The sequence below is a fragment of the Salvia miltiorrhiza genome, chromosome 2 (genome assembly GCF_028751815.1).
Source record: "Salvia miltiorrhiza cultivar Shanhuang (shh) chromosome 2, IMPLAD_Smil_shh, whole genome shotgun sequence".
Classification (NCBI taxonomy): Eukaryota; Viridiplantae; Streptophyta; class Magnoliopsida; order Lamiales; family Lamiaceae; genus Salvia; species Salvia miltiorrhiza.
In genome coordinates, this window is record NC_080388.1 from 70,927,812 (window position 1) to 70,950,808 (window position 22,997).

General features: G+C 35.9%; 4 protein-coding genes, 1 long non-coding RNA gene and 1 other non-coding gene across 6 annotated transcripts; 3 read left to right on the forward strand and 3 right to left on the reverse strand.

Annotated features, from left to right (window-relative positions):
• On the forward strand, positions 1-904 carry LOC131008883 (40S ribosomal protein S27-2-like). Its single transcript, XM_057935985.1, has 4 exons — positions 1-150; positions 237-338; positions 438-466; positions 601-904. The coding sequence occupies exons 1-4, from the start codon at positions 148-150 to the stop codon at positions 725-727; spliced, it is 261 nt and encodes an 86-aa protein (XP_057791968.1). The 5' UTR covers positions 1-147; the 3' UTR covers positions 728-904.
• Positions 905-1,572: 668 nt separating this feature from the next.
• On the reverse strand, positions 1,573-4,369 carry LOC131008882 (homeobox-leucine zipper protein HAT5-like). Its single transcript, XM_057935984.1, has 3 exons — positions 3,262-4,369; positions 2,330-2,724; positions 1,573-2,245 (listed from the first exon to the last, which is right to left on the reverse strand). Exons 1-3 carry the CDS (start codon positions 3,365-3,367, stop codon positions 1,844-1,846), a joined length of 903 nt encoding a protein of 300 aa, XP_057791967.1. The 5' UTR covers positions 3,368-4,369; the 3' UTR covers positions 1,573-1,843.
• Positions 4,370-10,669: 6,300 nt separating this feature from the next.
• Positions 10,670-16,761, reverse strand: LOC131008885 (uncharacterized). Its single transcript, XR_009096362.1, has 4 exons — positions 16,550-16,761; positions 14,780-16,223; positions 14,126-14,217; positions 10,670-10,983 (listed from the first exon to the last, which is right to left on the reverse strand). It is a non-coding gene; the product is annotated as an uncharacterized LOC131008885 (long non-coding RNA).
• LOC131008884 (protein NRT1/ PTR FAMILY 4.6-like) lies at positions 13,397-16,411 on the forward strand. The gene is made up of 5 exons (XM_057935986.1): positions 13,397-13,600; positions 13,715-13,811; positions 13,887-14,104; positions 14,763-15,203; positions 15,275-16,411. Exons 1-5 carry the CDS (start codon positions 13,598-13,600, stop codon positions 16,271-16,273), a joined length of 1,758 nt encoding a protein of 585 aa, XP_057791969.1. The 5' UTR covers positions 13,397-13,597; the 3' UTR covers positions 16,274-16,411.
• An 89-nt stretch (positions 16,762-16,850) lies between the features above and the next one.
• On the forward strand, positions 16,851-16,923 carry TRNAA-AGC (transfer RNA alanine (anticodon AGC)). The gene has a single exon. It is a non-coding gene; the product is annotated as a tRNA-Ala (tRNA).
• A 386-nt stretch (positions 16,924-17,309) lies between these two features.
• LOC131008886 (uncharacterized) lies at positions 17,310-19,258 on the reverse strand. Its single transcript, XM_057935987.1, has 2 exons — positions 18,905-19,258; positions 17,310-17,882 (listed from the first exon to the last, which is right to left on the reverse strand). Exons 1-2 carry the CDS (start codon positions 19,037-19,039, stop codon positions 17,439-17,441), a joined length of 579 nt encoding a protein of 192 aa, XP_057791970.1. The 5' UTR covers positions 19,040-19,258; the 3' UTR covers positions 17,310-17,438.
• Between the last annotated feature and the right edge of the window lie 3,739 nt (positions 19,259-22,997).

Sequence of the window (22,997 nt, forward strand, 5' to 3'; positions counted from 1 at the left end):
CCTTCTAGTATACAACACCAAGCCCAGCCCAAACCAACCAATGCTATCAAACTAGGCCTTAGTTTATCTAATTAGCTGTAGACGGACTAATTCGCCCCAATAGGATCCCTAAGCTCTCTCTCTCTTTGCGCCGATTCAACAACAAAGATGGTATTTTTTTCACGGTTCTTGTGAATTTCTCTATCTGGTTACGATTGATTTTTCATTGATTTGATAAAATTGCTGCTTGTTAATAGGTTCTCTCGAACGACTACGATTTGCTGAACCCGCCGGTGGAGCTTGAGAAAAGGAAGCACAAGCTTAAGCGCCTTGTGCAATCCCCCAACTCTTTCTTCATGGTAACCTCTCTTTAATTTCGGTTTTCGTTTTCGCTAATTTGATCTTTAGTTTTTAGCTTTTACTAGTATTTTTTTATTGGATTTTTGTAATTGTTGTAGGATGTCAAGTGCCAGGGTTGCTTCAATATGTAAGTTGCTTCTTTTCGTATAGATTTTGTGAACTGGATAATTGAATTTGTGAAATTGTGAAATAAGTTTGTTGAATGATGTCTGAATTTGTGAGATTTTGAGTGTATGAATGATTGTTGATCTGTGTGTGAAGAACCACTGTGTTCAGCCACTCCCAAACAGTTGTTGTGTGCGGAAATTGCCAGACAGTGCTGTGCCAACCGACCGGCGGCCGTGCCAGGCTCACCGAGGGCTGCTCCTTCCGGAGAAAGGGCGATTGAGAAACCATATCATCTACGCCTTTCTTCATAGGGTTTTTTGGTTTGGTGTTTTCATTTTCACGCTTAATGCTCTTTTAAGACATGCTATGTTTCTATAAGTAACCTTTTAAGTTAATTCAATCTAGATTCGGATTATGTTTTATTATCATTGACCAATATTAAAGTTTTGATTCATCACGTTTTGCACTTGTAGCTGCAAAGGTTTGCATTTCCCATTAGAATTATTTAGTGACTTGTGGGCTTCGGTTGCTAGATGTAGCTTGTTCTTCAATTGTGACTTTTTGGTGAAATAGGGTGTCTTAACCTAACCATAAAATGTGATCTACAACTTCCAAACCAACAGTGGCACGTTGTTCAACTTGGGCCAGCCAAACTCAACTCAACTCAACTGATACGAATAAGTGATTGCACATCACGTGCAATTTACTCCACTGAACGTATGAGTTATTGCAGTTGTCGCAATAAGAAGGTTCTCATTTGAATCCTTTCCTATATATGTATGTATGAGAGGGGATATACTTTGCCTAAAATCTCTAGAATATAGCATATGTAAGATTTCATTTCCGTAAATCTTCCTTGATCATAAAATTTTCTTTAGTATTGATACAACAGACTATTCACAAAAGACCACTATGAATTGGGTAATGACTAATGTTTATCAAATCTGTCTTAAAAGAAAGAAGCTAGCTTTGACAGACATCAAAATCCCAAAGATCTAGACTACAATTACATTATTATCTCTCTTTATTATACATAAGTAATCATGCTCTTTCAATCAATTGTGAAACACCTGAATCAGTTTTTTCAATCAGAAAACTGTTTAACAAACATAACACAATGCTCCGAAAACAAAATCTCCCCATTTATTCCAGTAAAATAGAATAGAACATTTGAAAGAAAGCAACAATGATCGTTCAACTATGCCACTGGCTGATTTACAATACCTTTTATTGCTCTATAATTCGAAACTTTCAGACAACAAAGCTCAAGACAGTAGAGCTCACAAGGAGAGTACAAACAAACTTTCGCAATAATCTACTTATCATGATTAAAATGATAAACAAGTAATCGGAATGAGAAATGCATACACAGAGCCGTAGAATTCAATATCACCATTCACCAGAAGTTGAAGGCATGATCTGCAACTGGAAACCCATCATAGTAAAAGGAACTAAGAGGAAAGACATAATCAGGCTCTTCATGTAAGTTGTCTTCTCCAATCTGCGACGAATCTGAGTAGTCGCGATCAAATGCATGAGACGTAATACCCGATTCCAAGAGAGGAGAGTGAATCCCATCAGTCAACCTTGGACTGCCTACATTACTCGCTTCACTCTTCGCTGAGCTCTGTTCCTCATTCTTGAAAGCGAAGACCGACCCATTGGATTCTTCATCTTCAGAAATCACACGCGCATTGGCTTCTCTAGGCATTGCTTTGGGCAGTCCTTTGTTGTCGAGCAAATGTAAGTTTACTTTCTCTGCATCTCCACCAACGTCGTTTTGTTTGAGACGAAGAACCTGGTACAAGATATAATATCAAATGAGAAAAGTCCAGAGTTTCAGAAATTTAGAACCAGATTCATGATTTTGCTTTAGCATCACCTCCGCCTTCAATTTATCATTCTCCTTCACAAGATTATCATAGTCGGATTTCAGGGTCTCATATCTTGCATGAAATGTTTCATAATCTGTTTCCAGCTGCTTTGTCTTCCAGCGTGCCCTGCGATTCTGGAACCACACTGCAATCTGTCGAGGCTTCAACCCGAGCTCATTAGCAAGCTGAACCTTCCTTTCTGGCTCGAGTTTATTGTCTGCTTCGAAACTCCTCTCGAGAAACTGGACTTGGTCGGCAGTAAGGCGCCTCTTCTTTTCTTGTTGATTAAAATACTCATCCAAGTATTCTTCTCCAAACTCTTCTTGATCTAAAGATGAAAATAACATGTTTCTTGATCTTTTCACACCACCAACAGCTCCAAAGTTGAGCATTGTATTCGAGCCTGAAAAAATACAAGACCATTATAACAGATGGATTCTTTCCATTTCTGTCTAAAACCAAACCAAATGACTGGATATTTATTCAACTTAAGATATACTCGATTATCATAATAAAACAAGCACGAACATACTTTTACACGCTATGATATCAAAAGCTTGGCTCGGCCTTACTAAAATAAATGATAAAAGAAGAGTGGAAAGATTATCCAAGCCTACCTAGCTCAACTTGTGCTCAGTCTAATAAAAAGCTCATTCAAACTCGAGTCAATCGATAATCAAACAATAGATTTAAAGAGGATACATGCATAACCAAGAAGATTAATCATCAAAGAAGAATTGCAGATAAGAATGTTCACAAGATCCACACCAGTTGATCCATAATCGCACAAACCTAAGATGCATGAATTCTACTTACAAAAAAGACAATGATTTTAAGCCTTGGATTCAGTTGCAATTACAAAATCTAAATCAGAGCACATCTCATGATCAAAAGTCAACGCAACAGAAATACTAATTTTTTTACTTGGGAATTCACACACCTAGCGAAGATTCTGCAGCAATCGAATCAAGAGGCTGATTGAACTTGCGTTTCTTCGCTTGATTTGGGGCATCACCACCGCCGTAGACCGCCGCGGAACCTGCCATATCCAGTTATCCAATACCTTCACACTCAAATTAGTACAGTAAATATTGATATTCTCGAAGAAACTATTTCAACAATCAGCCAAATTAGGGATTGCTAATCGAATCTGTGGCATTATACTCTCCGAGAAGTATTCCAACAATCTAAAGCTCCCACGAGAGCTTGCTAAATAAGTAAAATATCAATTTTGTGGCGGAAGAAGCTGGTTATGATGATCTCGGTGATGTGGGAAGTGTGGGAGCATCGGCTGCTGATCACGCCCATCATCTCTCTAGGAATTTCTCAGAGGAGAGAGAATGGAAGGGGAAGAAGCATGGGCAGATATCAGTGTGTGCTGTGCGTGTTTTCTGGGAAGAAAATTGGGGTGAAATTCAACGATGGTATGGAAAGAGGGAGATTCTGGTAATGAAGAAACAAAGCAAAATTGGAGGTTGAGAATTGAGATTCGGAGAGAGGGAGGGAACCTATTCGCCACTGTTTTGAAAGAGATGGAGATATAGGAAATACTATTACTAAAAATTTAAATTCCAATAAAATTAAAATTTATCTCTATTTTTTGTTTCGCAATGGATACAAGAAAATACTGCTCTTTAGATTTGTCTCCATTTCGTCAACGAGACCTAGTTCAAATTGTAAAGTTGAGGGATTTAAAGACTCTTCTTTATGAGAAATATTAGATTCAATTTCACCTGCATGCGAGTAATTTTTTCAATTGTATAGATAGTGAAATCCGTGTAAATCTAAGCTAGGTCACACGGATTTCACTAAGCTTGAGTTGAGCTAGGTCAACAAACTAAGATTTCTCCTTTATGAGATTGCACATGTAGAGTTTTCTCATTTTTGTATAGGTAGTGGTTCCGATAGTGTGTGGTTATCAATTATTTTATTTTTTATTTTTGTGTGATGTAGAGATTCTCAGCCTGCGTGTATTTGATATTTTCCACCGTGTGGTGTATTATTTGATTATATAATAATACCTCTTCTAATTTAAAAGGAAAAAAAAAAAGATTTGTCTCAATTTCAATTTTGAGTAAATTATAAAATATCACCATCTTTTGAACCTTGGATTTCATCGACATTTGTGAAAAAGAAAAAATATATTTTCTGAACGAATATAATATCAATAATTTTCAACACTTCTCATACTTGATCAAATTTTACATTTAGTAAATTAGAAAAATGCCAGTAATTTATTAAAATTTTAGACTTCAATCCGAATATGAATATAATCTGTTGGATTTTAACGCGTCATCAATTTACAAAATTTTGCAAAAATCTTTGTATGCGTGTCTATATTATTTTAGATTTTTTAGAGGGTATATATGCGTGTCTATATTTTAAATTTTTAATAGGATAAATGAGTTGACTTTTAAGGCATTAGGTAAAGAATCGTTCTCAGATGAGAAATTCAATTGATGTATTATTAAAAGTTTGTTTGTTTTTATGAATAGAAGCTTGAAACTGATATTTATTTGCTGTTTTAGTATTGTTTTATAAGTATTTAATTTATGCATTACATTATACATTTACCCATGTAAAATGAAATAAAATATTAAATCACAATATACTATGAGCAAACACTAAAATATTAAACTTTTTGAACATTTAAAATCTCTGTACATTTCAAAATTAAATTTATAAACTGGTGATGGCTGAAAATTTTGAAATCAATCTCATCATGGTTTCTCTCCTTCAAATAAATTTAAAAAATATAAATGATAAGTTATTTAATTCTTTCAAAGTTCTTTTCTTTAAAAATATCTATCAAACATGTCAATGGATGGCTATTTTAAAAACCATTTAGGTAGAGCTATCAAAATTGATGAACGTGTACGTCACAATCCACAAAATTAAACAAGTTGATACTTTAGCGAGTCAAAATGTATGAAGTTATGAATCTCAGTTCTAATAAAAATTTCTAGAATGCTATGTAATTATACACATATAGGATTAGGTTATTATAAAATTGCATTTGCAGTAATAACATTGTAGTAGACGCATAAAATCACTACATTCATAGTGAAATTTACGGTACTCAAAATAGAAAAAGAAATTATCATCATATATAGGAAAACGAAGAACCATCATCGGTCGTTCAATCGTGAAGATCTACGATGGATTCATCATTTTAATAAATGAATGTAACATCTGAACTTGAATCATGAAGAGAACGAAAGTTTTACTTTTTTTGGTGTAATAAATTTCACTGCGAATACAATAATTTTCTATATTTGATAGAGTATTCTCGCATTCTTACGATAAATATAATTCTTATAATAACTAACTCTTATATGTAATGGGCAAAATTCGTATAGCCCATTTAAACAAATATTTGCAGTCCAAATGCTCGGCCCAAATCCGAAAACCGAATTAGTTTCAATTAATTTAGTTCATATGCTAAGTCATTAAGGCCCATGGATTCAAATCCTAGAAAAGGCAGCGACTTGAGGGAGAAGGCAGGAACTAGGTCATGGATACGATCCCACGGATATCGGAACGATCAGGGTTTAAGGAGACGTGCTAGTGAAACCCTAGCCGTCAGGCTATCACAGTATAAAACAAAACCAACTAGGTCATTCAGATGATCCAATCATTCACGCTTTAGCACGTTCTCTCCTCACTCGCACTGCTCTGTCTCCATGCTCTTAATCTAGGAGATCCCTGCAACCAGCTCAATCTAGGAGATCCCGGGAACCAGTTCATCCAGGACATCCCGGAGACCCCGACTGATTGCTGAACAACTCTCTACTCCGCCAATCAGATCGATCCGATCTAGTCATTTTATTCGATATATTTCAATTCCTTTCAATACGATTTCTTATACTGTTATTGACTTGAGCGTCGGAGGCCCTTCCATCGACATCCACACCGGTGCTCCTAGAAGGGCTCTAACGTATTTGTGGTTTCAGGTAGCTAGTGCTCGCCGTCCAGAACGATCCTGACATCCTTATCCGTAGTTGTTGGACGTATCTCCAACATTATACATATAGATGAGATATTGTGAACTCCTTATGCGTAAACCAGGGATCCACAGTTAATGTGTGTTGTATGAATGATGTAGAGCTAATTTATCATGATCTAAATTAGATTATCAAGATTTTATTTTGGAAAACATTATATTATGAAGAATTGATTGGTCGTTTGAAACTCAAAATCTATCATCTATATATATCGCAAATAAAGTTACCATTCATACGACCCAATTTGTAATTACAACAACACTTTCTCTACGTTACCAAAGAGAGAGAGAGAGAGAGACCTCAGTCCATTAATTTTTGGAGTTTAACTAAAAAGCAGGAAACCAAAATAAATGGACGTGGGGACAACCCAGCTAACTTATGTGGGCTCAGATATTATGGATAAAGTTAATAGGCCTAGTATCTGTTGGGCGGCACACTTGGCCCATTTGATACAATGCCAATAAATTATAAAAGGACATTTACACCCTTTGCATATTGGTAAGGGACTCTGAAGAGAATGAAGTTGTGAGTTGTGATAAATAATTGGGTTAATCATGTTCGTCTTCCTAATTTTTAGAATTTTTTTATAAAATGTGTCTAATTTTCATTGTCTCTTTACAATTTTTTTATTTCTTTCATAAAATAACCCCATTTTTTTTTCATTTTCTAAAAATATTCCCAACTTTATTTTCATTTAAAATACCTCCAACTTTAGCATTTTCTAAAAAATATCACACTATGTAAAATCTAAAGGGTTAATTGCCCCTAAATACACAAACTTTCACTGAATTCTAGAATTGCACATCACCGTTAAAATTTGCTGTATAATACATCACCTTTCACTTTTTTTTTTTTTCCTGATTTTTCCCACGACCAAAAAATCCTCAATTGAAAAAATGACTTGACAGTCAGAAAATGACACGTAATCACGTCGGAACACCTGAAAAATGACGTGTCGCCCAACTTCAGAAAACTGCGTCGTTTTTAATACTCCACAAGTGAAATGCAAATTAAAATAATCGAGCCCTAGCTAATTTCCGGCCCTTCCATTCTTCTTCTTCTTCGCAAGAACACACCAGCATAATTTAGGTGGAGAATGATTCTCCTACAACTCGCTTTCAGTCCCGCAAAAAACGTACGAAACGATACCCCAACAAATGGGGCGGAATGATACCTATATTTGTTCCTCTTATTTATTTATTTACGACAGAGGTAATCCGCAATCGTTGTGCGAGATGTAGTGACTAAAATTTTGCTTTTATATATAGCATACAAATTATAAGCAAGAGGAGTAAAGGAACACATTGATATTTTTAATAACTGATACGCTTGGGCTTGATCGCGAAAATTAAATCTAATCTTTTGCGGTATGTTGTTATTTTGGTAACAATAATAGTACTATCAATTTAGTTATGATTTGGTTAAATGAGTATAATTGCATATTTTTAAGAGATATTTACTTTTCATAATTAATAAGATATATAATTGAATATTTTTATCTTTATTACTAGGATTCAATCGGTTTCATTATTTTAATGAGATATGAATCAAATAATATTAGCTCAAATGATAGAACTTATCAAAACTATTGTGATATCCCGAATTTTTAATTCATCTCAATAAATAATAAATTAATCTATTTGGGCTAGTTCTAAAAATATAAACACTCCCTTACATGCTACCATGAGATTGTGTACTATTTAATGCACATTAAAATGCAAATATCTGAAAATATTAGGTGGGTTCACTTTGATGGAAAATGGTATATTATGTATGATTGATAATTTTCTATGGGCAACATGAAAAATGAATAGCTCTTTTTCTCTTATTTTTACTCAAATTCATGATAATATTATAATAGGGGTAGTGGTGTGATAATATTTTCCTCTTTAGAGAACGTGGACGAATTTTTTCCACATTTTTTTATCCATTTTTTTCTCTCTTAATAAATTTATGATAAAGGAGAACACACTTTTAATATAAAGTTGCACAACTAGACATACATATATGATGAATTATTAGATATTTCATAATAGTGATGCAACATCGATGTAAAATTTTCATATATTTGTAGATATATAATTTTTATACACAACAATATTTGTGAAGGCATGTGCATGGACGTGGATGTGACCTATATTAAGTCTTAAATACGGGCCATTTAACTAACTAAACTTGACCCGTTCCTCACATAGTTAAATCACACGACTCGGGTCGAAATCAATAATATTTTTTCGACATCTCTAAAGAAAAATGTAATCCCTCCGTCTCTCAATTCTTTATCTCTTTTGCCATTTTAGTTCGTGCCCATTTTTTTTTTACCTCTTTCTATTTTTAATAAAATTATTTTATACAATCCCATAAAAATGAGACTCTTATTTAACTCATAACACACTCAATTATTTTACTAAAATTCATGTCATTTTCAAAAGGATAAAGAATTTAGGAATGGAGAGAGTATTTCAAATTCGACTTTAAATATCCAGACATACATACACAAGCCACAAACATCACAACTTGCTCACTCCGACTCAACCAACCAACCAACCAACACATATCCTGCTAGTAATCTTCATGATTTAAATCTGAAAAATTTGTGTAAGGCCTTTCGTTTAATTTAATTTATTTTTTTAATGATGGGCGGAAGAAGTTAATGAATCAAAATATAGCGAACAATATTGTATGTGATCGATATTTCCTGTGCTTTTAAGGGTTCTCTAAGTTTTTCTTTTCCTTTTTTAATAAAAATCTATTTTAATAGTACGTGACCGATATTGGGGGTGTGACATAGTGAGATGGTAAGATCTTATCTTGGTAAATGTAATGAGCAATGAGTGGTCTTTTTATAGTTGGTACAAATTGATATTTGACTGATGCTTAAAGGGGTCATGAGTAATAAATTGAAAAATTGATTTTGTGAGTACGTTAAAGAATTTGTGTTCACATTTTTGCTCAACTATACAAATATAAGTTTAATGTTGTGGACCTGTGAGTCTGTCACATGATAAATGTTGTCGACCAATTAACCAATCTGACAAGTGATAATTATTTTAAATAAAAGTGATATTTGCATGTTTAATATTTTGAATAAAATTAAAAATTATGAGTAACATTGATAATTGTTATAAATAAAAGTTGTGTGCAAATGTTGATTTAATGGTAGAATGGTTAATGTTTGAAATTAAGGTCAAAAGTCTTAATTTTGAAATTAATAAATAAAAGTAGCAGAAGCATGATGCATAATGGTTGTGGGGGGAAAAACCAAAATAGAGAATAGTTCATGATTTTATTTATTTATTTTTATTTTTACTATTTATTGATCACTTGAGCCTAGTTTACTTTGATGGTTATGTATACTTTTCTCGTCTTCAAATGGTTTGATAACTCAAGATAACTCAAGATGTGTATGAGTGTATCCCACATTCCCACCTAATGATGTAAGATGTGATTTATCCATCTATATTCATGTCAAGGCATGATAATATACACCTTTTAGTTATAATTCACGTACATTGAATGATTCGAACTCTCAATTTTTTTTATTCGAGGGAAATCATTTTATCAATTGAGTTATGCTACGACATGAAAATATACATATAACATATCTAACACTCACCACAATAATATCTTAGTGAGAATACCCACCTCCTTCCAACTCACCATGCATGTGGTATACCAACATGAATCTCCACCACACACCCACATACCAAATTGCGACTTCTTCTTCTTCCTATTTTTTTTGGTTTTTGTTAACCATTATCTTTGACTATAAATTTATCCATTTAAATCCCTCTTTTCTTTTCCCCCATTTTCTACAAAAGAGAATTTCACATTTTCATTCCTTTCTTTTTCACTTCAAGAATGAATTGGAACTTATAATTGAAAGGAGAGACTGAAGAAATCTTAATTTTACAAATAAAAATACCCAATTATATATCTTATCGATAATGCCAAGTAAACACCCTAAAATGTTGAAATACTTATAAACATTGTACTAGCAAAATGACCTAAAAAGTTTTAATTATCCTTAAAAAGAAAACAAGCCAGCTACTTGTGTATAATTAAATTAACAATATTTTATTTAATTTTAAAAATTAATTGTGTAAAAGTGTACATTGTAAAAACATTATTAAAAAGATAACACACATTAAAACATGTCATTTAAAAATAATCCATGAAATAGATTCTTATTACTAAATAAAAAGTGAGTTTTGTGTATTCATGGGTCCCACTAGGTACCCATTTATCTACCTCTACCCACCCAACCCCAACCCTTCTACCCTCCACCTCACCTTCTATCCCAAAGCATCTCCCCTAAAAAATGCAATAGCAACCTCCACCAACTGTAAAATATAATCCCACAAATTTTCACATTTCCACGAAGTAGAAATCACTGTAGTAAGTAAAAGAGATGGAGAGTGTCCTAAAAGGAAAGCATGATTATGAAAAAGCAGAAATTTGGAATTGAAACAGCACTAGTCTTTACCTTGTCATGTATTGATGGATGGGTCCTCCACTCCACAGTGAGACCAGCAAGCCTTAGTGGGGGTGGCACGCCCTGCCCCTGGACCAGCACGAGCACGAACGGAACAACCCCCCGTGGCCGGTGCATCATTGTTCAACGTAGGAAATTCGACACGAAACCTCGTCCTCAGTTTCTGCAGACTCATAAAAGTGATCCATCAAACTTGAATCATAACCATACACAATGGAGAAATATCAGACACATTTTTTTTCTGATATGGTCAAGTAAAACTGCCCTCTGCACAATCTGTGACAAAAGCTAATGTAAGTCAGTTAAAGAAATTAACTAATAAGTTCAATTAAATCACTATTGAACCATGCTGAGCAATTAAACATTACAGTTCAAAAAAGGGAGTCCAGCAAATCCGGTCCCATTGCAAAATGGCCAATAGTAGTTCAGAAAATGACTTCAAGCAGAGTGCCCTCTGTCTGAAGCAAGAGGATTCCAGGGACCGGGACCAGCATAGACTGCAGCCTAACCACATGTGGCTTATTGTTTACCAAAGTGTAGTCAAACTCAAACACGAATCAAGAGACAGAAGCTTTGAGAAAATGGAGTAAATTGCATAAAACAGACTTTTTACAACTATTAGTTTACTTTCTGGAGTTTCCAGAGGGAGACAAGAATAGGTTGATTATGACAAAGTTGGGATGCAGCATTCTCACGAGCTTCCACTAAGATTGGTCATCCGAGCTTCCAGTAGAGGCACAACTCCACAGAAAACTCGATTGCAATGTGTCTAATTATGTTATGAAAGAGGGGTGTCATAACCTAACCATAAAATGTGCTCTCACGATATGATCTACAACTTCCAAACCAACAGTGGCACGTTGTTCAACTTGGACCAACCAAACTCAACTCAACTGATACCTTTCATCTTGGGTTGCTATATACAGTGAAAGAGTAGTGACAGAAGCAGCTGTGAAAGAGATGTATAGCTAAAAGTATGAAGTAGACAAAGTGTAAGATGACTTAAACCGCTCGTAAATTTGGCTTTAAATTCCTAAGGCACCAGAATTTGGATTGATTCAGACTATGTCTCTACAGTTTCAGTAGGGATCACATAAATACTGCAACTTAAGATCGTATTGATGATACTATTAGGGTATAATATCATCAGGAAAAAAAATCTTTAAACTATTTTACATTCTTACTTTGATCTCTTTGTATTAGAAACATGGTAAAATGAGACATGGGATTCATTTTGTAATCACAATTAAACATGTCTGAGCTCTGAAGCAAAGCGAAGAGGTCCTTGGTATCAAATGTGCCACATCAATATTGTCAGAGATGGTTTTTTTTTTTTTTCAAACCACAAAGTTTGTCAACTAGAGAGGCTATTCTTTGATACCAAAAAGCTCAAGACTTTAATAACTCAATGAATTCCTTAGTTTAATCTTCATATCTGATAAAAGCTGAATAAAACACATGATTATAAACTATACATTCTCATAAATTTCTTGTAAAACACAGCCAGAGAGATGATTTATGCAGATCACAATCATCATCATCAATCAACTATACTAAAATAGCTCAAAGAGCAAGCATCAGATGTAACATAATGACAAGAAATTGGAAGATAATTTATTGCACAACATGTACAATTTACTCCACTGAACGTATAAGTTATTGCAATTGTCACAATAAGAAGGTTCTCATTTGAACCCTTTCTATATGTATGTATGAAAGAGAGAGGGGATATACTTTGCCTAAAATCTCTAGAATATAGCATCTGTAAGATCCCATTTTTCATTAGTATTGATACAACAGACTATTCACACCTCAAATTCACTAATGTTGAATCAGGCACCTAACCGTAGATATGCTTGACGTATCTAATCTTTCATGACCAGAAAATAAGATGATAAAATAATAAAATTAACTTTACACCACAAAAATAAGCAGCTACATAAAGCAATAAAGAAACTGTATAGGGATTGAAAGTTACATGAGAAGTTGAGAACATGGTAAGGACAAAAGACCACTATGAATTGGATAATGACTAATGTATCAAATCTGTCGTAAAGGAAGAAGCTAGCTTGGATAGATATCAAAATCCGAAAGATCTAGACTACAATTACATGATTATCTCTATTTATTATACTTAACTAATCATGCTTTTTCAATCAATTACACCTGAATCAGTTTATACTTTATGTAGAAACTGTTCATATATCTCTAAGATTAGCAAAAATACTATTGGGATCCCACCAACTGTGAAAAATGTGAGTGCTATAATGTATAGAACCATCAGGAGAAAAACATTATTGCTTCAAATATTTTTCCTTTAGTTAAGAAAAACATAGTTCTGGTGAGTTTGTACTACAGCATTAGCTAGTTAAAATTTATTACAAAAAAGTATAATGGCATCATAAATTGGATATTTCAGGAGCTGAGGAATAAGGTAACTAAAGAAGATCAATTAAAATTTTCACATGTCATTAGCATAACTATCTTTATAAATAAAAATAGAAAGGAAAAAAAAACCCATCACTAACAGAATTAGTTGCATATGATTCCATATCTAAGAGTAAAGTCGGCAGAGCACTAAGGCGCCAAAAAGGCACGTGAGTGAATGTATGGTCATTTCAATGAGTTCCAGATTTTTCTAACCAGCTTGTACAAGCGTAACAAGCCTAAACTCCCAGTATTTAAAGGCCACACCTGCTTAAATTCCTGCTCGTGCTTGACACACTCTGATAAGGTTTCAGAAAAAACACATCCTTTGCAAATACTGGGAAAAAGAGATGGTATATGGTCCAACCATTCCAGCATTAGTGAATTTTGTTTCAACATGCTTTCTTTCTTTTCTCTTCATGCTTTCTTTCTTTTCTCTTTACAAAATTTTAATTATCATTTTGTAGGATGACTCAAACAGGTGGGAAGGATACGGAAACTGGCGAAACGGACCAGCCATTAGAGGCCGTCACGGTGGTGCACTTGCAGCCTCTTTTGTCCTTGGTTAGTTGTCTAAAAATTTTATTAATTTCATCAGATATTTATTGATTAAATTAACTCCCTATTTCAAAATTTTAGTTGTGGAAGTTCTGGAGAACCTAGCATATCTGGCCAATGCAAGCAACTTGGTTCTCTACTTGACAAAGTTCATGAATTTTTCTCCATCCACCTCAGCAAATACAGTTACCACCTTCATGGGAACTGCTTTCCTCCTTGCTCTAGCTGGTGGCTTCTTGTCTGACTCCTACTTCACTACCTATTCAATCTATCTAATCAGTGCAATAACAGAGCTTCTGGTAAGTAAGATTTCTACATACCTTCATAGTTAGCTGCACGTGATCATTCAAAACTCCAGTTTTGTAGACAAGGACAAAACCAACAGAATCCTGTAAAGCAGAAACCTTTTACCCTACATCACAAAAAAAGACACAAATTAATAGCGGATTTAACAGATGGGGTAAACATAGGTCCACCTACTAACAGACAAGACCTATTTAAGAATAGGCGACCTTGTAATAACACTTCACCTCTAAAATATGGTATAACAATATGTGCATATAATATGGTATAAAAATATGTGCACTTACTCTACTTTTCAAAGGCCAAAAAAAATTGCATATAAGTTGTACAAAAATAAAATAGGAACCACAATATGAAAACAGCCACTCAAATAACTCATGGACCTCTACAAATTCTTCAGAAATGACCCCTAAGAACAAAGTCAAATAGTACTTATTAACATTTGTGTGCATGAATTTTTTCGTCCAATCAAATTCCTAGATTCCAATATTGTGTCGTAAGATTTCACTTTCAGCTTCAAAACCTACGATTATAACAGGTGTGAACTTGCATTCCAATATACAAGATATACTTTGCCATTTTACAGACTATGAGACATTTGAATAACATTCATGATCATGAGCAACATATTTACTGACAGTAGAAGTGCAACAGGGTTTATTGATTCTCACAGTGCAAGCTCATATTCCGTCGCTGAAACCACCCATGTGCAAGTCCATCAACAGAAACGTCACGTGCCAGGAAGTTGACCAGGGTAAGGCTGTACTTCTATTTACAGGCCTCTACTTGGTTGCACTAGGTGTTGGTGGGATTAAAGGCTCACTTCCTCCTCATGGAGCCGAGCAATTTGACGAGCACACTACAGAAGGAAGGAAACAGAGATCATCATTCTTCAATTACTACGTATTCTGCCTCGCCTGTGGAGCGTTGATTGCAGTCACGTTTGTGGTGTGGATTGAAGACAACAAAGGCTGGCAGTGGGGTTTTGGAATTGCAACTGCAGCCATATTGATCTCTATACCAATCTTCCTCCTTGGATCAACTAGATATAGGATAAAGATTCCCACAGGAAGTCCCATCACAACCATACTTAAGGTAATAGTACAAACCAATTTCAAGAATCACCAAAGGCTAGCAGTCAGTAACTGTTTGAATTTTCTGGACAGGTTTTGATAGCTGCAACATACAAGTTCTGGATTTCAAGGAAAACCAAGAATGCTATCGAGAATGTGAGCAGAACACCATCAAGTTCGACAGAGGATGAAGAACACGCTACAGGAAAGGCCGAAAGCCAAACCATCACAGAAGATCTCAGGTTCCTTAACAGAGCATTAGATGCCGCACCAGCCCAGCCAAGGCTTCACTGCACCACAAAGCAAATAGAAGACGTGAAATCAGTCCTTAAGACCCTTCCAATATTCATGTCAACAATCATGCTCAACTGCTGCCTCGCCCAGCTATCCACTTTCTCAGTCCAACAAGCAGCCACCATGAACACCAAAATCGGATCTTTAAAAATCCCACCAGCTTCTCTGCCAGTATTTCCTGTCCTCTTCATAATGATACTCGCGCCACTCTACGACCACATCATAGTCCCCTTCGCCAGAAAGCTGACCAACACTGAGATGGGAATCACACATCTGCAACGGATTGGGACCGGCCTAGTCCTCTCAATCCTGGCCATGGCCGTGGCAGCAATGGTGGAGGTGAAGAGGAAGCATGTCGCTATACAAACAGGCCTAATGAATTCAAAGGAGCCTCTACCAATCACATTCCTTTGGGTGGCCTTGCAATACCTCTTCCTTGGTTCAGCCGATCTTTTCAGCTTGGCTGGCATGATGGATTTCTTCTTCACCGAGGCACCATTCAGCATGAGGTCACTAGCAACCTCCCTATCATGGGCCTCACTAGCAATGGGTTATTATCTCAGTTCAGTGCTAGTAAATGTGATCAACTGCATCACAGGCGCATTCCATCATAAACCGTGGCTCTATGGCAGCAATTTGAACCATTATCATTTGGAAAGATTCTACTGGTTCATGTGCATACTAAGTGGCCTCAACTTCTTGCACTATCTGTTTTGGGCACACCGCTACACCTACAAAACATCGGAGCCTAGCAGCCATATGGAGATTCCAAATCAGCATCAATCACCTGAGGCTTGAGTTTTCTACTAGGATCTAAAGCTAGGTACTAATAGAAGTGAGCAATAAACTATGCAATATAATGATATTTAAATATCAGCATTGTTTCATATAGCACTCTAAAGTGCTTACAATATGTATAACTACTCATTCTCTCAAGATCAGTATTGTATTTAAAGCGTAGTAAATTGATAGTATTAATTATGTTAAAAAGTCGCACAATGAAAGCAGCGCCAATCACACATCAAACCAAAGGACAGTATAAAGAATAGTCCTTATCGCTAAAACGACATAAACCTGAATCTCTCGCAGTCTAGCTTAAACCTTTGATTGCAGCAATCACATCTCTACAAAAGATAAATTATTGGACAAAAATTGTATATTGTCGGCGTTACGTTGATAGTATCTGCATTGAATTGGTATAATCCAAACCATTCAATGAAAAGCATAGTAGCAGGGCGGAGGCGGAGCGGCGACGCACTACCACCTCCGCCTCCGCCAATTCGAATAATCTAAAATAATCAGAAAATAACAAATTTATTCAATTTTCTTTGAAAGTAATAATTAACTTACTATTGGGTAATAGGTTTAACAAGAAGGGGATGTAGCTCAGATGGTAGAGCGCTCGCTTAGCATGCGAGAGGTACGGGGATCGATACCCCGCATCTCCAATTAATTTTTTCCTTTTTTCTTTGTTGAAATATTATTATTTTTTATTTATTTGTTGGAATTGTGTTTGTTCATCTCCAATCATTTTTTATTCTTTTTTATTTTGTTCATCTCCAATTAATTTTATTCTTTTTATTTGTTGGAATTGTGTTTGTTCATCTCCAATTAATTTTATTCTTTTTTATTTGTTGGAATTGTGTCGTAATATGAAAATGTATTTTTATACACGCATTTTGAAGTTTTCCTATCCCAAAAAAGTACATTTCGAAGTTTGAGAGTAACAGGTTTGAAATTGAATAGTATATATGGTTCTTTTTCTTACTCGTTTGTGTTTTGCTCTCTTAACTTTCTACTTTAATGTTTGTACAAACTCGATCCTTTTGGATCATTTAGAGCAATATTTGTCTACTAACAAAAAAAGAGTCCTTGCAGTGCAAATTGTGTTAAAATGCGCATGTAAAAAAAGATCAACTGTCCCTTGAAATCTTAAGAGAAGCTATATATACCAAGACAAATCTCAATCACCTTCTTGCAACCCTTCCAAAACAATCGAGCCGACAAACAGGCCTACGCCCCCAACCGCCAGCAGCCCACCAATGAGGGCCTGCGCCGCCACCAGCGGCGCCGAGTCATCGGGGATCACGACGACCACGAGCACGGCCGCCACGAGAATGGGCAGGGCAGCGGAGGCGAGGGCGGAAGGAGAGGAGTCGGCTGCCTTCTCGAGCAGACTGAGGAGGCCGAGGTCCTCGGCTTTGGAGAGAAGGCCGAGCTTCTCTATGGTTGATAAGGTGATGCCGAATTCCTCGGCTTTGGAGAGTAAGCCGGCTTTCTCCACGCTGCTCAGCACCTTCCTCTTCTCCAGCTTCTTGAACACGTCCACTTCTAGCTCCTCGCCGCCCTCGTAGAATAGTCCCGCGCCGAACCACTCCTTTTTCCACTTCGAATCGTACTTATTTACCTGAAAAATAAATCAAACATAAAATCGCCTCCCCCGAAATTACATTTTTGTATTTAAAAATAAATTTGGATGGACCAAATTATATTTTAATATATAAGAAATGAGGAAAATATAAAATACAATCTAAATAAAAATATAATACTAACAACAACAACAAAATTGACCGGACAATCCACGGGGCATATGCCCGACCTTGAAAATAGCTGTTTTTATGTGTCGCCATTACGATATCATTTGTATATTATGCTGTAAATATAGAACAAGTGCATTTGAATATACGGACTTTTATCAAATTCTAGTTTTGATTCCAAATATACGATTGCCAATTGTTAATTTTAAGCGAATTAATGCATGATGACTAACTGAAGTGACAAATTAATGTCATCGTTCAGTACATCGACTATTGGAGTCATGTTGACATTTCAGGCACCTGCCTCAAATTAATTTGAAGACAATTTTTTGTATTTGAAGACGGACTTTCTAGCACAAATTTAAAATCAAAATTGAATGAAAGTTCGTGCACAACGCTTCGTATAACTAATAAGAATATAAGATCAATAATGCATATATAAATTGGCAAATTACAAGATAGAATGTGGAATAAGATTGAGATAATTTACATTCCCCAAAAATCAAACAATACTATTAGAAGGAACTAAACTGATCACCATTCGTACATGTTGAATGGGGAACGCTTTCTCTTATATGAAAAAAATTTCTTATCCAGATTTTGAAGCGAGAGATGGAAACCCATAGAAAAAACACATTCTACAATCACATAAATCCATTATAATTCAGCAGGTCAGACTTCTACTTGATTAATGCTAACATTCGAATAGTTTTATTTAGAAAAACATTCAAATAGTTAACAACTAATGTGTCTCCGCGATTAAAATCGCCAATTAATTAGAACAGTAAAACTTCGCACGTAGCATTAGCTCATTAAAAGTATGAACAAAACATAAAGCTATAATTAAGAAGAAAAAAGACAGAAAAAATTACGATAAAGTGAGTGTAATTACCTTCTTTTGTGGTGCCATGGCTACGAATCGAGGGGCATAATTGGAAGGAAAAAGGCGAGGGCGGGAATTGGAGGGAAATAAGCCGTTTCCCGCGGTTTTGAGGTGATTCGCGGCACTCGTTGCTGCTGCTGCCATTGGAGTTTCAAACACTCAGCAGCCGATTTCGCCTGCCGGCGGAATGGAATTGGCGTAGGGATTGTTTGGTTTGGGGCTGTTTTGCTATGAAATGTTTTCCACCTCGCAAAGTGTAATTCGGTTTTTTGGGGGAGGAAATCTACAGCTCCGCCAATCAGGGCGCTGCTTATCCTATCTGGATCTGAGGTGGTTACCGGGTGCACGTACGGACCCCATAACAGATTTTATTGTAGGGCTATTACTATTATTTAAATACATCAACTTTTCTCCAATTTAAAATTTTAAAATTAATGTTTTTTTTCAAGTAAAAAAAAACATTAATTTTCAATTTTTTTTATTAAAATACATAAATTTAATAATTGCTCGATTTTTGACATCGACCTCCATTTTCTCTAAATTGAATCTGAGGTGTTGTATATGGAAAATGATTAGGGCTCATCGGCGACACTTCATCCATGAGTCATAATCATTTTACAGATATGGCGCCACATCAGATTCAATTTAGAGAAAATAGGGACTGGTGTTAAAAATTGAGTAAAAATTAAAGTTCGTATATATTAATAAAAAAATTAAAAGTTTAAGTTAAAATTTAAAATTAGAGGAAAGTTAATGTATTTTAATAGTAATGACCCTTTATTTTATATAAGAAGTACTTATATTAAATAAATTATTTAGAGAGTATTTAGATGTCATGTGTATTTTATGGCACGTTTCGGTGCACCCACATAATTAAAGATTAATAAATTATAATTAGAAATTAATAATTTTAATTGACATGGATGCACAGTATGTACAAATCACAAATGTATACAAGTTTTTTGTGTTTCTAATAAATATGCATGTCCTAGCTACTATTAAGGCAACTCATATCTTTAGAGTTTAATATCAAATTATTAATCTTGAGTTAATTATAGTTTTCCTAATACCAAAATATAATAAATTGTTCGGCTGCTGCTATTGCTATTTGCTAGCGCATATTTGGCCGAGTTGACCTGTTTGTTATTTAAGATGAGTGCATTGAAAATGAATAACCGAAATAGGATTCCATTATCTTTCGATGTACAATCATAGGAACTGGTTATCAATGGAATTCAAATAAACTTAACATTTTTCTCCAATTTATGCCAATTTCCACTCTATAAATTAGGCAAGACGTAGGCAGGTTAGATATCAACCTCAAATCATACTCTCAAATGGCTAAACAATTTTCAGCTCTCTCGTTCTTTCTTCTTTGTCTCTTGGCTTCTCGTAAGTTTTACACACTTTCACCATTGTTAATTTGGACTACTCTTTTAAAGGGATAATAGCATTTAAATAATCACATTTGGTTAAGTTCTGATGTACAAAATCAAAGTTTAGTCTGAGTTCATTAATTTACATGCTACTATTCTTTTAGTTTAAATATATGGATATTCAAATTAATTGAATTAATTTGCAGATGAGATGATGGTGAGCGAAGCAGTTGTATGCTCGGCGGCGAGCAGGTTGTTTTCGGGGCTCTGCTTCAGCGATAGCAACTGCTCTTCAATTTGTGAGAAAGAAGGCTTCTTAACTGGGGTCTGCAAAGGCTTGCAGTGCATCTGCCAAAAAGATTGCGGCGGCGGTGACGGCGGAGATCCAGGTCAGGGCGGCGCCGACCAATCTGCTCTCATGAACAGAAAATTACTTGATCAACTCTTAGTTTAGTTCTTCAACCTTCTGCCGAAGTCTTAATTATGTTACCTCTCAAATCTAAATTGTTACTTTGGTAATAAGGGTTGTATAATAGAATTGTAACTTTGAAAATAAAATTAAATTTTGGTTGCCATTTTCTACGCATCGGATTGGTCATTCGCCAACGGAAAAAAAATGAAATGATGTCTCTCGTCTCTAAATGTGACCTTAATTTCTCATAAATTTAGGCTTAGGCCCATCTTTAATACTCTCCCATCTCAACTGTCAGTATCCATTTGAAAGTGACACGAGTCTTAATAAAATGGTTGTGTATATTGTGAGTGAAATAAGGGTATCATCTTTTATATGAGTGTTAAAATAATTAAAGTGAAGTAAGAGTTTCACCTATTTTTACGAAATACAGAATTGGATACTAAAATGTGGGACGGTAAAAAAAGGAAAGATGAATATTAAAAATTGGGATAAAGGGAGTATTTGTTTAGGGCGTGTTTGGTTGGCTGGCAGGAATAGGGCCACGTTAATTGTCTCTGGTTGTAGTTCAGGGATCACCCCCCTTTGATGCTTGATTTGGATACAGTGTTGGTGTTTGGTAATCATCGAAAAAAGCCAGGACTACGAGTGGCATAGTGTTTGGTAGTCAACGAAAGGACTCGGCTAAGCTATGAGATTACTATTATGTCCTTGTACTTTTCTCGATATACCGCAAATGACCTCGATTTTGGGCGCGAACTCCATTTAAGCAAAGAGCCCTAAAATTGGTCACTCCACTCATTCACTTGCGCGGGAACTCAGGAAGTTGCAGAGCAAGACTGAGCTCAGGTGATAGATACACCAAATCGGCGTCATGTCTTCAACTCAACAAGGTTAGATTTCGAGATGAGACGCTATTATTCGGTGTTGTTTATTTTTGTTGGTAACAGAAAGTTAAAAAATCGGGTCGTCTATGACTATGGGTTCTGGATTTGGTATGTTTGAATAATTTTTGTCTTCCTGGAACATTTGTTCTTTCAGACTTTCAGTAATGCCTCCAATCGCCTTGTTTTTTTGCTGGTAACGTTTTTTCTTATGAGATTATTGTGAAATGTTGAAATTATTTCATGGTTTCGATGGCGTTTTCGTGTGCTAAACTTATATATGAATGGCTGCTGTGTTAATAAGTTACAATTTTCTTCGAATTGTAAGGAAACGACACAGAAAGCACAGATGCCAACAGGGTATGTGGGAACAAGTGTGAGAAAACTAGGAGAAGTTGGACTGGAAAGGAGGAGGAAGTGCTTATCGCGGCTCTAAAGGAGCTGGTAGTACTAGGATGGAAGGCTGACAATGGTTTTAGGGCTGGGTATCTGAACAAGCTCGAAGAAGCTATGAGGAAAGTGTTTCCTGGCACTGACCTAAAAGGGATGCCTCACATAAACTCAAAGATAAGCGCATGGAAGAGGAGTTACTCTGCGCTGACGGGGATCTTAAAGATCACTGGGGTTGGCTTTAATCTGCACGGGACGTTCTTGATTGACTGCGACAATGAGCAGTGGGCGCAAATTCGTAGGGTAAGCCATTGCTTTAGCCTTTATGTAATGAACATTGTAGTAATTGATGTGTGATGCCCTGTTATTCTATTTCTTGTGTAGAGTGTTGCTAATTCGAAGAACATGAGGTTTAAGTCTTGGCCTTTGTTGGAGGATTGGAAGGAGGTGTTCGGGAAGGATCGAGCAACCGGGGAGCATGCTGAGGACTGTATGGATGCGGTGAATGAAATGATTAACGAAGACAATGTGGCACAAACCGAAGGTGGAGGTGACTATCATGTGAGTGTAGATGGAGACAATGGTGTTGATGATGCAGATGATAGTGTCTGTCAAAGCCAAAAGGTGACAGGCAGCGGGCGAGCAGGGGCAAAGAAGAAGCGCAAGCAAACTGATGGATTCGAAGGGGTATACGAACTCCTCGGCGCAATTAACCGCACTACAGACACGAGGCTGGAGAACCTTGCCAAGCGAATTGGGTATGAATTTGATTTGGCTCAAGCTAGGAAAGAGGCCTACGAACAGCTGACCAAGATGCCGGAACTGACTATGTACGACAAGTTCGACGCTTGTGAGCTGCTTGCGTTCAAAGTGGAACGCCTTGAAATCTTCATGTGTCTACCCGAAGATGCCAGGGCACTGTACGTCCTCCGCCTTCTCGAGCAGAGGGGCCATTGAGATGCTACTATTGGATCTCCTTTTGTCAAATTAAAACATTAGCGGCTGCCATTATCTATGTTTATATGTTTTTGGATGTTGCT

Bases quoted from the DNA above. Each gene is read 5' to 3' on its own strand.
- LOC131008883 (XM_057935985.1), top strand. The intron at 339-437 runs GTAACCTCTCTT...TAATTGTTGTAG, and splicing joins CCCCCAACTCTTTCTTCATG to GATGTCAAGTGCCAGGGTTG. The intron at 467-600 runs GTAAGTTGCTTC...CTGTGTGTGAAG, and splicing joins TGCCAGGGTTGCTTCAATAT to AACCACTGTGTTCAGCCACT.
- LOC131008882 (XM_057935984.1), bottom strand. From the start codon at position 3,367: ATGGCAGGTTCCGCGGCGGTCTACGGCGGTGGTGATGCCCCAAATCAA. The intron at 2,725-3,261 runs GTGTGTGAATTC...GTATTTTTTCAG, and splicing joins TGCTGCAGAATCTTCGCTAG to GCTCGAATACAATGCTCAAC. The intron at 2,246-2,329 runs GTGATGCTAAAG...ATCTTGTACCAG, and splicing joins ATGATAAATTGAAGGCGGAG to GTTCTTCGTCTCAAACAAAA.
- LOC131008884 (XM_057935986.1), top strand. The intron at 14,105-14,762 runs GTAAGTAAGATT...GAAGTGCAACAG, and splicing joins GTGCAATAACAGAGCTTCTG to GGTTTATTGATTCTCACAGT. The intron at 15,204-15,274 runs GTAATAGTACAA...TTTTCTGGACAG, and splicing joins CCATCACAACCATACTTAAG to GTTTTGATAGCTGCAACATA.
- LOC131008886 (XM_057935987.1), bottom strand. From the start codon at position 19,039: ATGGCAGCAGCAGCAACGAGTGCCGCGAATCACCTCAAAACCGCGGGA. The intron at 17,883-18,904 runs GTAATTACACTC...TTTATTTTTCAG, and splicing joins CCATGGCACCACAAAAGAAG to GTAAATAAGTACGATTCGAA.